This window comes from Pseudoliparis swirei, chromosome 20, assembly GCF_029220125.1.
Source record: "Pseudoliparis swirei isolate HS2019 ecotype Mariana Trench chromosome 20, NWPU_hadal_v1, whole genome shotgun sequence".
NCBI lineage: Eukaryota > Metazoa > Chordata > Actinopteri > Perciformes > Liparidae > Pseudoliparis > Pseudoliparis swirei.
Genome location: NC_079407.1, coordinates 13,234,561 through 13,250,103, shown reverse-complemented (window position 1 = coordinate 13,250,103; position 15,543 = coordinate 13,234,561). Strand labels below are relative to the sequence as shown.

Here is a 15,543-nt window from a genome sequence, read left to right as displayed (position 1 = left end):
TCAAGGATAACGACACGAGATCGAGGCGCCGCAGTCGCTCTCCACCGACTGCATAGACACAATGCATGATGGGAAACGCCTTACTGTCTTCAAATCAGAGAGCTCATTGGCTCTAAGATTTGACAACAATACCACATTTTGTTAAATCCTTATTTTCGGTGTATTTTTAATACTTTATTAATCCTTGATTGTTGGCTATTAGTCTCAAGTTTAATCTAAAGACAATATTATTAATAATGGTGCTTACTTCTTTAACACATTTTAAAGAGTAGCAATTTCTTCACATGCAGACATAATAAAAATCAAAAGATAACATACAATGCACATACACGCACATTTCTACATTAATATATAATTACAAACAGGTGAATACGTCCAAACGCAGTCTGCAAACTACAAGTAGCCTACAGATCGGATCTTACAGGAAGTCAATGTTACTGTGACTTCCTGTTCTTTATACGAAGGCAGCTGAAAACTGTCCGACTTGACTGCAGTTGTTTGTCATCTCCACCTGCTGCTGCCGCCTGCTTTCGTCCCCTTTACAGAGAAGTTCACCTCGATTGAGCCTCTTCACTGAAGTCACGTGTGTTTACTCCCCTCCAGTGGCCACAGAGAAGAACTGCAACAATAACACTAAGTTAGCGTCAGTGCAGACATGACAGTATAGTTCTGGTACCTACTTTCAAAATACAGTTATTAAACTGAAGCAATAACTAAATTAGATGGCACGAACGGTCATCATGTGATCGTATTTGTTAAAATAAATTATCAATGTAACTTTATGTTCAGATGTATTTATGAAAACAAACAATTGTGCTGGAACAAATTGTATTTGTATTAATATTGTAGAGACATGATAGTATTGTGTACAACAGCATAATTCATTTCCACTGAGAATATATATATATATATATATATATATATATATATATATATATATACCGGTGGTCAGTGAGGGGAACTGCAACATTAACATCATCAAATTTGTCAACGATGGCCAAAACTAGCAATCAGAACAGAAATAAATTGTCTAACTAGTATCAATACAGATAAGAATCTATTTCCGGTAAATATTTTAAAATGAAATAAACATGCAATACAGAAATACTTTTTTTGTTTAATGCCAGTTTAGGAATACAATTAAGTAAGCAACTACAATTATTCTCCACTTGCGGAAGCAATGATAGTGTCACTACTTTTAGATTGAAAGTAGTGTATACTCGTGATGGAAGTAAAGAGTCTCAACTACCCAATAAAATTATTATAATATTGCTTAAGCACGATTTTTTAAAACACTTTTGTAAAGCACCGCACACAATTAAAAACCACACACACATAAATGGGGACACCTCAGAAATCTGTCAAAATGAAACACTTCATTTAAAACGATACAATAATTTACATTTGTTCTAAATGTCACCGGCGTACACACAGTTCGTCCAATCTAATTTAGTTTGAACCAGTTACACACTGCTGTGCTCAATCTCAAATCCTTTTAACATTTCTACTTTACTAATGATAGACTGAGTTAGATTTGTCAGCAATATTGTTAGAGTGTATGAATACAATGACCAAACACAGCACACAAGACTAATAGCTACTGCACACATATTTATTTCTCAAGTCAATAATACTAACAGCTACATATTTGATGAAACAAAAAAAGTAAACATGAATTTCATTTTTTTCTATTTATTATACACATTTTTGCAAACAGGATTCTAGTTGTTCTGTTGGTTTCCACTGTTGTTGTAAGGAGGTATTTTTAAAGAGCGAACATCCTGAATTACAAGTTGACAATCAAACAATTAGGTGTTTGGCCCGGTGGCAATTGTATTGGCCAATTGGTCCATGGGTATGTTATTTTGAATGTCAGTCTTTGAAATGCAAAACAAGTGGCTTTATATCAGATTCCTGTGTCTTCAGTCGACAAATGTGTGCAGTGTGTTGAATTGCAAATTGGGTAAAAAGCAGAAAATGTGAGACCTGATCTGAGTTTTTTTCTCTCTGGCTGTCAGTCACAATGATGGTGCTGTATGTTTCATTTTAGTGCGAAGCAATTGAACAAAACTGTGAGTCAGACAGAATAGCTGAGTTTAAGGAGTTGATGATGACCGCATGGTACTACTTTAATTGGCATTTCCCCATAAATCTCAGATACTATCCATCCATTAAAAATAAATGTACTCATTTATTAATCCCCGTGGGAGAAATTCCTCCCTGCATTTGACCCATCCTTAGTTATGAAGGAGCAGTGGGCTGCAGTGAAGCACCCGGGGAGCAACTTGGGGTTCAGTGTCTTGCTCAAGGACACAACATGACAAAGGAATGTGTCTATAATACACACTATGAATAACACTGGACACAATTGTACTACTTTATTAAACTGAATTACTCCTATTGTGTTTGTTTGGGATCAATGTGCAGCTACTTAGTGTCTTTTGAGAGAAAAGTGGTGTTTGATACCTTCAATGCATTTAAATGAGCAGCCACATTGCAGCCTATTTGTTTCCTATAGCCAAAGAAAAGGCTCTCTTCTATATTTGTTTGTCCCATGATATACTCGACAAACAAACAGGTGCAAATTCAACTTGTTCAAACACGTCTATTGGCTGATTGATTAAAAAATGAATAACCCTTTTGAGTGCCGTGCCTGAAGCAATGACCAAATTTGCAGGATGCCCGTTTAAATAAGACGCCAGAGAGAAATACGACTGACAATTTACGAAGAAAAGAAAGGAGTTGGGGACGACATAAAATCACAAAAGGCTGATGGTGTTGTTTGTGTGTGTGTGTATCTGTGCATTTGTGCAATATCCCCATTTATACAACCAATTGAACAAAGAAAATGAGCTCTTTGTCCATTACAATAGCTTCTAAGCAGAGCAAATTATCCCCTAACATCCAGAATATGTTAGTTCTATAGAAGGGAAGCCTAATCCAAGAGTTAGAATCCCAAAAGAAAAACATGGCATTCAAACAGAAGTGGAGGAAGAAGTATGTGGACTTTTTACCACATTATGCATTATTAAGACACTCCATTACAAGTAAAGGTCCTGCCTAAATGGTTACTTAACATGACAATCAGAGCATGGTTGTGAAGGCGGCTGGATAACGCTCCAAACTCAGGCTCAACTGAGGAAACTGGCTTTGTGAGTTCTGGAGGGATCTCATGACCTCGTAAATGTGAATTCTGGTCAAAATTCAGTTGTTTTCATTCAGCCTAAATGTGTTGTTTTCTCCTATGCTAAAACAGGGTATGGATTTGGTATGACTGGAAAACCGAGAGTCTAAAAGCACCCTTTTATTCAAATGTGATGATGTTAGTCCCCATAGTAGCCAAATCCAACAACACATTTTTTTCCAACTTGATATCACTATTTCAAATGACCTGCTTTGACCTCTAGGATAATTGCAGTCTCATGAAACTTTACAGCCACAATAGAGACCGAGGGCCTTCAGAGGATGCATGGCTCCCCTAGGGGTTGAGTGACAATAAGGTGGTTTCTGAGCAGTTTACACAACACTGTGCTTACTGTCTCAGAAAAAGGCAATTCTTTCCAAAAGTTTACTGTAAACTGTTGAGCAACTATCTCCCCATAACCCCCCACACACACACACACACACACACACCTAAAAAAGAAGAGAAAACAGATCCGTGGGTCTTTTAGAGATACCTGTATTTTACTGCAAATATGTATTTGCTTAAGTCTAGTTGTTGCTCTCTCATAGGTTTTTTATTGTCATCCTATTTACATGTTTAATGTATCTTTACCTCCACTTCTATCTGTCACCGTGATTCTGCAACCCGCTGACGTCAATAAAAGCGGATCTTCTTTTCCTTTCTACTACTTTTTTTGCAGCCTGTATCTTGAACTTCTGTTTATTTCACATCATTTCCCTTCAGAATGTATTTGTTGAGTAAAACATCACATGCAGTGACCGCAGCCGGCCGCCAGGTGGCGGAGTATGAGCCGCTGCGGGTGATCCGCTGAGCCGGAGATGAGGGAGGAGGCAGGAGGCAGGAGGGAGGAGGGAGGAGGGAGGAGGCAGCAGAGTCGCCACAGACCATAAACTCGCCGTCCACATTTACAGAGGACACCGACACTCAGTCTGCCACCGACATTCTCTCTCTCTCGAGCTCGGGTAACAAAACAAGCGGAGCAACACTGGGAGAGACTCCCACATTATTCCCTCCGGACTCGTTCTTCTCCCGGACGTCAGCTCGCGCCCGGAGCTCCCCCGGGATATACAAGTTATTGTAACAGTCGTTACAACCAGAGACCGTGGAAGATGGGTTCAGTCCCGGCGATATCCGTCCTGATTTTGGCCGTTGTGGTCCCCGCGCTGGCTGGCTACATCGAGGTACGTGGTCTGACGTGGTCCCTGCTGTATTCTGGGACTGTTAGTCTGAAACATCAAATCACCAGCGTGTTTTTCTCATGCAGAAGCAAATCTGTTCGGCCTGCATATTTGCCCTCTGCTCACATGAGACATGTGTGGCATGCACTGTTTTTCCTCTTCCTCTTCCTCCCGATGAGATTCCCACACAAGTAGCGGAATTGATCTGATTGATTTCCGTTGATGGGCTAACGTCGGGATCCGCGCAACACTTCCGTTACCTCTCCGTGCCCGGGGTGTAAACGTGCTCCTGAGCTCATGGAGCCGGAGCTGGTCCAAGGGGAGTTCTGCTTGGCTCCAGGTCCTTCTCCTCCTCCTCCTCCTCCTCTTTCTTCAGCTCGGCTGGTAGATGGGAGTTGAACAACGTGCGGCCGGAAGGTGCTCTACCAGAGAGACCGCAGGGCCTTTGTCAGCCTTCTGGTGGCACGCAGGACCACACACTCCTGCTCCGTGTCACAGTTGTGTCCATCATGCAGTTTATTTATCAGACAGAGAGGAGGAAATCCTTTTCAGAGGTTTTCAAATTCCACCCTGACCCGTGTCAACAGGTTGGCCCCCTCACTGTGTCTGTAATGGTCTGTAGGCCTAATTACAATTCAAACACAGGCAGGTCCTCCTGTACACACTCACACACACACACACACACACACACACGGTCACTCACATGCATTCACACACGCACACACACTCACCCCCTCTCACAGGCACATGCACACACCAGCACACGCACACTCTCTCACAGACACATACATACACACACACACACACCAGGACTCACACTCTCACATACATACACACACACACACTTACACTCTCACACACACCAGCACACACACTCACCCCCTCGCACAGACGCACACACTCACTATACCTGATGTGTTCCCGCTGGCTGCCCAGCTATTGTCTGTGGACACTGATGCCTGTCGAATAACAATGCACCCATTTTCATAGCACCCCCTCCCCTCCTCCTCCTCCTCCTCCTCCTCCTCCTCCAGGGTAAACATAAGTGTTCCTGCTTCACTGCTGACGAAACATTTGAACAAGACGTCTCCTCCTGGCACTGAGGAGTGCTTATCGTGGCAACGTGTGGCCCTCTCCCGCATTTGCAACAAAAAAAACCTCGGCCATTTTGAGGCAGTATGTTGGGCGGCATTGTGTGTGGGGAGAAATAATGGTTATTATGTCCCCAATAAAATCTATGCAGCTGCTCCACTCTCTCCACAAAGACCTGTGCCCTCGGCAATAATTGCCTCCTCGCAGCCTTCCTTCCTAACCGCACAGACGTGCTGATGCTGGACAGACTCTCCTGAGATGATTGATGGAGGGAATCAATGAATTTTCCTGATCAGTCACCCAGATGAAATTGTTCTGAAGGGCAAAGCTTTTTTTCTTCGTTTGATGTGGCTTTTCTATTTGCAGTAAAACATCACATGCAGAGAATATGGATATTCATATCCTTTCCTTTTTTTCTTTGCACACATACCTCCAAATGTACAACGAAACTGAAGGCTGAGGACTGAAGGGGAAAGAAAGAAACCACTGTTTGGTAGAATACAAATATGAACACCTTTGGAGTTAGAGAAAGAAGACAACAAATCCAAAGAAACGACTGTATACGTTAGATTTAGGTCAGGTTATAGTCCCACCAAATCACAGGAGTTGAACATTAATTATTAGTAATTATTATTGGTTATTTTCTCAGCCAGGACGCAAATGCAGTCAAAGCCTTTCATGTACATTTAAAAAACAACAGCCTGCTGTTTGTCAGTGAAGCTGCTGCTGTGTGCTGGTGTGCGTGTGGACACACGTGTGCGTGTGGACATTGCGGTGCTGACCGACTGCGCTGCCCTGGACCTTGAGCTTGAATTTGCGAGCCGGTGGGAGCTCCTCGCTGTGGGCCGAGGATGGTTTATTCCCTCTCCTGCACCTCTCTCCTCCCATTGTGCCCTCACCGAAGCGGCCCCTCTTGTTTTGCAGTTCCTCCTTTTCAAGCGTTTTGGGATTAGCCGGCGACCTCAGCTGTGTAAACGGTTTTGTTTGGTCAGATACCTGCGAGAGGGCCCGAGCTTTTGTTTCTTCAGCTGTTTCCCCCCCCCCCCTCTCTCTCGTCTGACTCTCTCCGTGTCGCAGGCTTTAAAGTCTGTGGTGGCTCCAAAAGAGGTTCAGCCTCGCTGATTTCTAGCTCTTGCCATATCATTTCATATGCCTCTTTGAAACAGTGAAAAACTAGGATGTTTATTTTCATTTCAATTTCACTCTCCTATGGAAAATCAAGGGTGAGCGCTACATTTTTTTTCCGAAGCTAATTTAGAAACTGGGCTCAGGCAAGAACCACATGGCAGGTTTACCCAGAGAAGTGTCTCCTGCTGAGGCCTTCGCTGCCCCACTGGATTAATGGAATACTGAAAATCTGGATCAATCAATGCATTCGGCACAATTTATGCTCTGATTTAAGCAAGCACAGAGATTATGACGGCCATGATGCACAGTGTCGGAAAGTAAAAAATATATACACATATGTATGTCATATAAACAGCCTGTATGGAAGAGACTTGTAAAAAAAACACTGTGTTAACTTGTGCTGGTGGAGTGACTTTGACTTTTTAGGGTCTGGGAGGAGCGCACAAGCTCATCCAATCAACCAGAGTGCAGAAATGCTGAATACTGAAGACAGGAAAAAAAATCTGTTCAGCACAACCTAAAACATGACTTGGTTGCTGTGCTCTTGCACTTTGGTTGCAGTGCTCTTGCAGCAGCAGTTCTCCTCTCATCATCGTACGTCTGTGCGTGCTTTGCTGCAGGCGAGCATTGATATTAAAAGTTGGCCTCCCATGTCTGTATTTGCTCTGGGAAGGGAACAATTACACGTGAACGAATGCCCAGAGCTGGTTGTGATTGTCAGGGCGAGTGCTGCGGAGTGATTCCCCACGAGGGCCTATCGGGCGCCCCTGAATAGAGGTGATCAAGATACTGTTGGCGTGTAACAAAATGAGATGCCTGGTCATGGAATAATTCAGCCAACGACCATCTCTCGTTCTCTCCTTTCCAACGGGGGAATTTGGGACTACAGATGAAAAATAGCCTCTTGGCTAACTCTGGCACATTTACTGCAAAGTTTTTATCAATGTGCACTGTCCCTTATTAAATAAACCATTATAAAAAATATTTAAAAAAATATTCTCTGATTACACGTAAAATATAAACTCGCATGCAATCACAGCGGGAGTCCTCTCCAACAACACATGTTGAAAAACCCCAAACGGCTCTCCAAGCAACCCACATGTCGTGACGTCATCCTGACCTTGGACCGGCGCTCGTCTGCTCCATCTGCCCACCCCTTGTCACGGGGGGGGGGGGGGGGCTCGGCCGCCCTCTCTCATTGTAACAACATGATAACAAGTGTTTGTGTGAGGCGAGTGCCTAGCTTGGAGTCATAATATTTCTTATCAGACACATTTTTCATCTGCTCTGTGATGTTGTTCTGAATTTGCCGGAGCTTGAACACAACAGTCCCTTCAATAATTCAGTTTTATATTATCGACACCGAGGTGAGAGGAGGACAAGGGCGTCTGTTCGCTGACGAGTCCCGCCTGAACAAAGCCGAGTCAACAGCCTGTGGCACTTCCATTTGATAATGCATCCTCGTGGGTGGTCAGGGCACCAATAACGCCCTCCGTTTGTTGTTCCTCTCTCCTTTAAAGCCGCAAAGATTACTTCCTCTTTGACTTGTGCCGTGTCAATCAAGTCAAAGGCAGCAGCATGCGCTCCGTCAGCGAGAATCAGCCTCACTCTGCCTTGCATTTGTAGATTAGCGCCTTAAAACCTTGCTTTCAACCGTTGAGTGGGACAGCCCCATATCCTATTAAATCCTCTGAGCGACAAGAAACTAGGGAGGGAAAGGTGCTAGTCCCGAAGCCCTGCCGTGTGCTCGCTCGGTTCCGTCGGCCACTCACTCGGTCAAAACGGACTTCGCGGTGATACAGAACAACGCGAGTCACCTGCGCGTAATATCAGTGGCGTTTGATCTGTGCTCTGGGACTAACCGTAGGAAGGGATGTCTGATTGACGTCTTTATTCTCCGGCCTTACATTTGCTCAGAGACGCCTTCCTGCCGCTCGGTTCATCTACAGTCTGTCTCTCCGTCTTCTCTTCGTTGCCGTGGCTGTTTCTTCCTCTAAGCCCGTGCATGTCTCCTGGAGCGATTCCATCGACGGACACGCTCTCGGCTCATCCTGGGGATTTAAATAGAGAGGCCTCATGGCGAGCCCGGTTCTCCCGATGCCGGGCTCTGCCTCCCAGGGTCTGCACGCGCTCTAATTATCCAAAGTAAGCTGAGTTGCGTCCTTTTCTTTTTCTACTGGAAATGCACGTTTTTGTCTCACACACTCATTCACATTGTTGAGTGTGTGTGTCTGTGGTTTTGTCTACCCAAATCCTCTTCCAGCTCAGCTCATCACGTCTTTAGTCAGTTCTTTCTCAGCGAGGGATCCTCGGCGCAGAGTGAGTGAGTTCAGATCGGCACACTCATGGCTGCACGCCGCTTAAAGGGTACCTGTAGTGCAAAACAACAACGTGCTACATCCATTCGGCGCATCAAATAAATCATATTTACCCCGCCGCTATTGTCAACAAGTCACGCATAGCCCGAGAATTTACATTTCTTTGTCAACATTCCGAGTCCGTGAACGCTTCAGGGCGCAGCCATTTTGCTAGTTATTTACTCATGTCAAAGCTAACTATGTCGTTGAAAGGAATTCAGCCCATCCGGAGCCACTAATACACGCGTTGCTTCTTGGGATAGATCGGTGGCCTCAAGAATTACACAATCTATATCAGGGGTGCTCAATACGTCGATCGCGGCGACCTGCCAGTCGATCGCGGCGTAGTATTGGTAGATCGCATGACATTAAAAAAAATTGGCCCGCCCCCCTGTCACTTTCTCTATAGCGCCACATTACAGCAGAAGCATGTCATTTCTGTCTCTACGTGTTGCGTTGACAGTCCTCTGCCCGCCGTCTCGTGCGCCGCGGAGCTCCCGACACCGGTTTGCGCGCATCGGGACGGACGGAGCAAAGAAAAAGTCACTAGCACCCCCGAACATGTCGGCCGAACATTGCATCAATGAAAGACATCTCCAGCGCTGGCTTATGCGCGATGTAGCTATCAAGCTCACGCTTTTGTGTAAAGCAGATGAGGTCTAATGACACTATATCATCGGACATAAGTTTGTGCTCTTTACAACAAATGCACTCTATGTCTGTTTTTTGTGGCACACATTTCCCACAACTGCACCAAACGTCCGCCGACTTGCGTGCACGGTCCGCACGGTGAAGCATCTGGACCGGCGGTCCTTCGGCATCAACTTCATCAGAATCATCGCTATCATCGCTGTCACAATTCACTAAATGGGGATAGTCTGCTTTTAAAGGTTCAAACAAGTATCCAGTTGCTGAATCAGACAATCTTTCATCGTCCATATTATCAATCTCTCAGCATTTGTTTGCGAGCGCTCGACGTTGTTTATATTGGTATCTGAACACATCCGCTGTGGCTGGCTGTCGATCTCTCAACGATGTGACGTCACACCACCCGCGACATATTCAAGCTCCAGTGCAATGTCGCATGTCGGAGTTCAGGACTTTGAACAGCCTAAACTACGTATTGTTATTGAATACTGGACCGTCAGTGCATGAATAACCTTTAGAAACACATTATCTTTTGATCTGGCTACATATTCGCTTTCACTACAGGTACCCTTTAAGTTGCACCAGGCCTCCTGCCATATGTAGGCCAACCTGCACCGCCCCACACTCCCGCTCCTGTACACACGGCCAGCGTGAACGCCACGACACCCGAGTCTGTGTTGTGGACTATAGCGTGGCTCAGCACGGCTGCGAGAGAATTCCTTTTGTCGGTTCTCATATGCCAGAGCGCTCAGGAATGCACCGCCAGAGGAACCAACGGCTCGCTGTATTGCGCAGCGAGCGGCTCTCTTCCTCTGATAGAGAGAGAGAGAGAGAGCTCAGTAGACAAACACATCTCCATTAAATCCCTTTGAAAGAAGCCCTGCCATCTCAGACTTAATTTTTTTAATGTGCTTTCTGTTTGAGAATGAGAAGACAGTCAACGTAGGTGGGTTAAACCCCGTCACCCTCCTCCTCAGTGTGTGTGTGTGTGTGTGTGTGTCCCTGTGGCTCCGTGAATCACTCTTGCTGCTTGGGTTTTTCTGCCCATGAATAAAATATCTGGTGAGCTATCTATCTCTAGTTAATGCGCTCCTGCACCTCTGCTTGTGGCGCCGCCCGTTTCTTCCTCAGTCCCCCCCGTCTGTCCGCATGTGAGGAAGGCCGTGTCCGCTGTCCGCCTCTCTGTCTCCTTCAGCTGTGCAGCTCTCATTTTTCATATGTAAACTCTGGCGAGACCTGTGCACTGATGTGTGCCTTTTGCCTGCACACAAAGGTCAGTCGAATGGAGGCAGCTGATAACCAAAGTGCCAGTTTAACGGAGTGGCAGACATTGTTTCCTGCGGTTTGTGTGAGCGTAACACACTCGAGGGTTGTTTGAACCCATCTTCAATGGAATTGTGTTTCTACTTGAGCTTTTGAATCAGACACAGTTTTCCAAACTTCAGTTATAATCTTTACGACTGCTCTAATGTGCACCCGCTGCTGTGATCCTGCCGTTTCCCCACTGTGGGACTAATAAAGGAATATCTAATCTCATCTATAATAGATGTGTCTGTTCTTAGAACTTCGTTGATCTGCTTCTTTGCTTCGTGTGCGGAGAGGTCCGTCTATCTTTGTGCGTCATACGTGTCCGTTCTTATGTCCTCTGCGTGTGCGTGAGCCATTTGATGTTTATGTTTTCTGTCCTTGGCGTCATGTTCAGCGCGCTGAAGGATGATTGAGGATAGTCGGAGCCGCAGGGTCACGTTTTTGTGTTGATTTGACAGCCAATGGAAGTCCCCCTCTTAACGCATCTGCTTGTCCAGGTATAAACACAGTGCCAGTGTTATCGCAGAAGGAGATAGTGCTTGCCTTGATAAGCTGGCAGGCTGCATGGCGTCGTGCCGTGTTTTGCTGAGCAACACTGCACAAACGCGGCATGTTCGTTCCAGCTCCCTCTCTTTCCATCTTCCTGCTAATGAAGCTTCCTTCCTATCCCTCCTCTCGTTACCCCCGCGCCTGGAGTGGAGATGGTATCCTCCAGCCGGGATTCAACGGTGGCACAAAGTCATGTTTTTTTCTTCTTCTACAGTTTATCTTTTATTCCCCTCAAGAGAGTTGGGTGAAAGGAGATTGTCAGAAGGGAAAGAGGTGGAAGCAGTGCAGCGTAACGGTGTAGCCCCACAGTGGCGGCCTGTTAGCAGCCTGTCTGAGACGGCACTTTCTCAAGGAGAAGGTGGCCAAGGGCAAACGGCAGCTCTGAAGGTCGGTCCACTTGAGACACAGACGGAACAAGGGGGAGATGCTAGCATTCCACGTTGAATGGCCGAGTGCGAGCATATTTTGTAAGATGAATTTTATATTTTTTCTTGTTTGAGTTTTCCCCCTCCTATTCCTTAAACTCCTACTTTAATTAAATCCGGTATTCAAGCATGAAGAGCTAACGGTTGCATATTCCCTCCCTGCCCTCGCAGATAATAAAAAGAAGGGTTGTGTTTTGATGATTTTTTCAGTCTAAAATAGAAAACATCCAATGGCTGATGAGGTGAAATTAATGTTGCTTGAATGCCAGCAGGAAAACTCTGGGAAATAAAGGGCACACACAGATCGTGACTTGTATATTTTCACTGAGGGCATGCGCTACAACTCCCTCATCCTTAGGCCTTTATTTCCCCTCCATCCACTGCATACGTTTCATTAATACAGTTTTTTGAAGGTGCAGGAGCAATAACTTAGCAGGAATCATAAATGTAGAATGGGCAGTTCCAGTGTTATAAGTAATGATGATTTTCACCTCTGACTAATATGTTGAATATTCACTCACTTAATTGTCACAAGGGATTATCACAAGGAACTAGAGCCCACGATTTCTACACAGGTCGCTTGTTTTGTCCAATCGATAATTCTAAACCCAAAGATATACAATTCATAATTGCAATCATGAAAACAGAAAATCCTCCCATTTGAGAAATCAGTAAATGTTTGGCCTTTTTTCACTTGATCAATGACATAACGGGTTAATCAATTATCTAAATGATCAGTTAATTGCCAGTTCATTGATTAATATATTAATAAATAACTGTTTCCGTATCAGACTGTTCACCAAGCCATCATGTGTATGTCAGTTTTTGAGTGTTACTGGACGCTCAAGGCCTAATTTTTGCCAACATAGCTGCACCAGACCCCCCCCCCCCAGATCCAGCATTGGCTGAGCTATGACCCTGATATTATTCTTGTCGTATGACTCGTATCTCTCTTATTAATTCTCCAACTAATGACAACTATCTGTCACAAGAAGTTATGAGAAGACCATTTGCACTTAAACATCCGTGGGGACGAACACCGATAGCAACAATGATGTATGCAATACTGCATCAAACCATGAATTATGAGCTGAAGGAGCAGTCATGTCACTTGTCATCATGTGTACGCGTTTGGTTTCCATTTCCACGCATCCACATCATAGTGCCCTAATATTGCTCTTTTTTTTAATGGGGTTACAAAGCTGAAGCTCAGGAATGCTGCAGCAATGCAACTATCAGCCATTTAGATCTGAGATCAAAACCAATCAAGCACTCTAGAGAATTCCATTAGTTTGATGAGATATGAAGAGAGCTCCAAGCATAAATCTGAAATAGACTGCTGTTTTCAGACAAACCCATTAAAAGTCATTTGATCTTCTGCGGCTAATTATAGAGCCTTCTGAGCACCGAGCCGCCTTGACCGGACACCACCCCCCTCCATTCCCTACCTCCCCTCCAACCGCTCCCTTCAGTGTTCATCCCGTCCTTGTGTTTCAGGAGCCTATTTAGCGCCACTGCGCTATTATTGAGGTCCTGGGAGCTGACAGGCAGCCCAGTCACACGAGGGCTCAGGGATTCGCCCGCCTCACAATCGCTGTCATTGTGCTTATTTGGATCTGGGATTCCTCCCAGAGAAGTGGTAGCATGCAGCAGAGGGGTCCCACTTGGGCCATACGCTGTGGTCGAAAGACACAGAAGGTGGGGGAGCAAAATCAATCGATTGACAAGAAGCGAGTGTAGTGGACGGATGCTCCTGCGGTGAAGTCTGTGTCCTCTCCGTAGAGACATGACTGATTAGCTGTTGGCCTCAGCACGGCTCACTGGAGTTATACCCCTCCCCCGTCCCCGAGAGGAGAGGCTCGAGGGAGGACAGAGCTGGGTTTAATGACAGATAAGCATATCTACATTACATCCATCACGTTCCCCTGGTGAAGATGGCCTCCTTTGCATTGCCTGGAGCATCAGGGGCTAATGCAGGCGCGTGGGCTGTGTGTCTGCTCCACTGCTCGGTGTCTGCAGGGGAGAAAAGGGAGCGGGGAGCTCTTCCATCAGAGCACAGATTCATTTCAAATCTGCTTGGGTGGTCTTGGCCCAACTCAGCTGCCGACTAGAACTTATTTCCATTTGGTAATCAGAGTGGTTGAGTGTCATCACTATAGAACGGACAATTTTTGTAAAGCCGAGTCCGAGGGTGCTGGAAAATTATTTTTTTCAATTGAAGAGAAAGATTTACACGTTCAATATATTCCAAAAAAATGTCTTGTGCTATCAAACTCATTTCCACATCACCTCCACAGGGCATTTAAGTGCAAGTGAAATTGGATCATGTGAGTAATAAGATATGTCAAATGTGCCGAAAAGATTCAATGTTCGTGCTGCACATTTAAAACGACAAACATTTGGTTGGTTTATTACTGAATTATAACTGAAACAATTATCGAACGTGTTGATACATTTCCTGTCGATAAATCCTTTCACCAACGTGGGTTGCAGACATGTAAAATGTCGCTTGATGTTTGCACCTTTTTTGCTGTGGTTTTGTCGTATCGGCAGTGAGTTCAAAGTCAATTCCCTGTTATGCCAATACGAGCGAGGTCAACCCGTTTCTCCTCTTTCAGCGTTCCCATGCAGCACATCTGTCACCTGCTATCATTTCATGTTGTCAGATCCTTGACACATTGCATGTCCTTGATCCCGCGCTCTCTCCTGCAGTTCTCTGGCGGCTCTCCTGCTCCAGCGTGCCCTCGCCATAACTCCTGGCAGCCTTATAGCGACTGAACGTGATATTTCCATGTTGTCCTTGAAACTGCTTTCCACCGCGTGCTCTCAATGTCAGCGCCCATTGTGCAGCATTCCCCCCGCAGTCCGTCTGATTTAGACACAGTGTTCTTGGCCCCCTCTTCTCTCATCGCTGACTGTACTTTTAGACTGCCGCGCATTTTAGAGGGGGAAAAAAAGCCTATTTAATATTTTACTTTGTTTGCTGGAACATTCTGCCCTTGTGCTTCCCACACACTTCTCTCCCTCTACTATCCCTCTCTTACACCTCTCACCTCATGGCCACTTTTTCCCTCCCTGCCTCCCTAATTTCTCTTCTGCGTGCTCATTAACTCAGGGGGTCCGGGCAGCTGAGAGAGACGTCAGTGACGGGGCTGAAGGCCTCGCTGAGAGGCCCCGTTACTGTTGTTCCTTTATTGACAAGTATGCCTGCCTGGTCCAGAGGAGCAGCCGCGCGGTGCTGCATGCTGATGAGCGTGGAGTCATCCAGCAGGGAAATGAAAAGGCGGGACTGGGAGTGACGGAAGGAAGGATGCGGCACTGTGTTTTCACTCAACTAGGAGGGTATAAGAGGAAGAGAAGCAAGAGAAGTGAGCACAGGTCATTTCTTCCAAATCCCCTCAGCGCCAGAGATTAGGAGGCAGTGCTCTCCGGCAGTCGAGAGAGGCACACTCCTGTGTCTAATCCTCCTCTTTTTAACTGCTGAGTGCAGTACAAAGTGGGGGAAGAGTCGGTGTCCACAGAGCGCCCCGCGGAAAACACAGGCCTGCAGTTCAAAACAAACTGAGCCTTGCCTAACAATCGCCTGAGCTCTAAATCTCCTGCACAGCCAGAGCCGAGCCCACCGTTAACTTTTTCCCACCCAGTTATTGCTTGCTTCCCCCCCCCATCCCCAT

General features: G+C 45.6%; 1 protein-coding gene across 2 annotated transcripts in view; it reads left to right on the top strand.

Moving 5' to 3' along the window:
• The first annotated feature begins 4,075 nt into the window (after positions 1 to 4,075).
• The window catches only part of aplp2 (amyloid beta (A4) precursor-like protein 2), a 51,536-nt gene continuing 40,068 nt past the window's right edge, over positions 4,076 to 15,543 (top strand). The window contains exon 1 of one of the 2 annotated variants that reach the window (XM_056440526.1): positions 4,076 to 4,365. In XM_056440526.1, coding sequence (XP_056296501.1) covers positions 4,294 to 4,365 — 72 coding nt within the window. In that variant the 5' untranslated portion in view covers positions 4,076 to 4,293. The remainder of the gene's footprint in view (positions 4,366 to 15,543) is intronic. The other variant, XM_056440527.1, reaches the window with a different exon arrangement.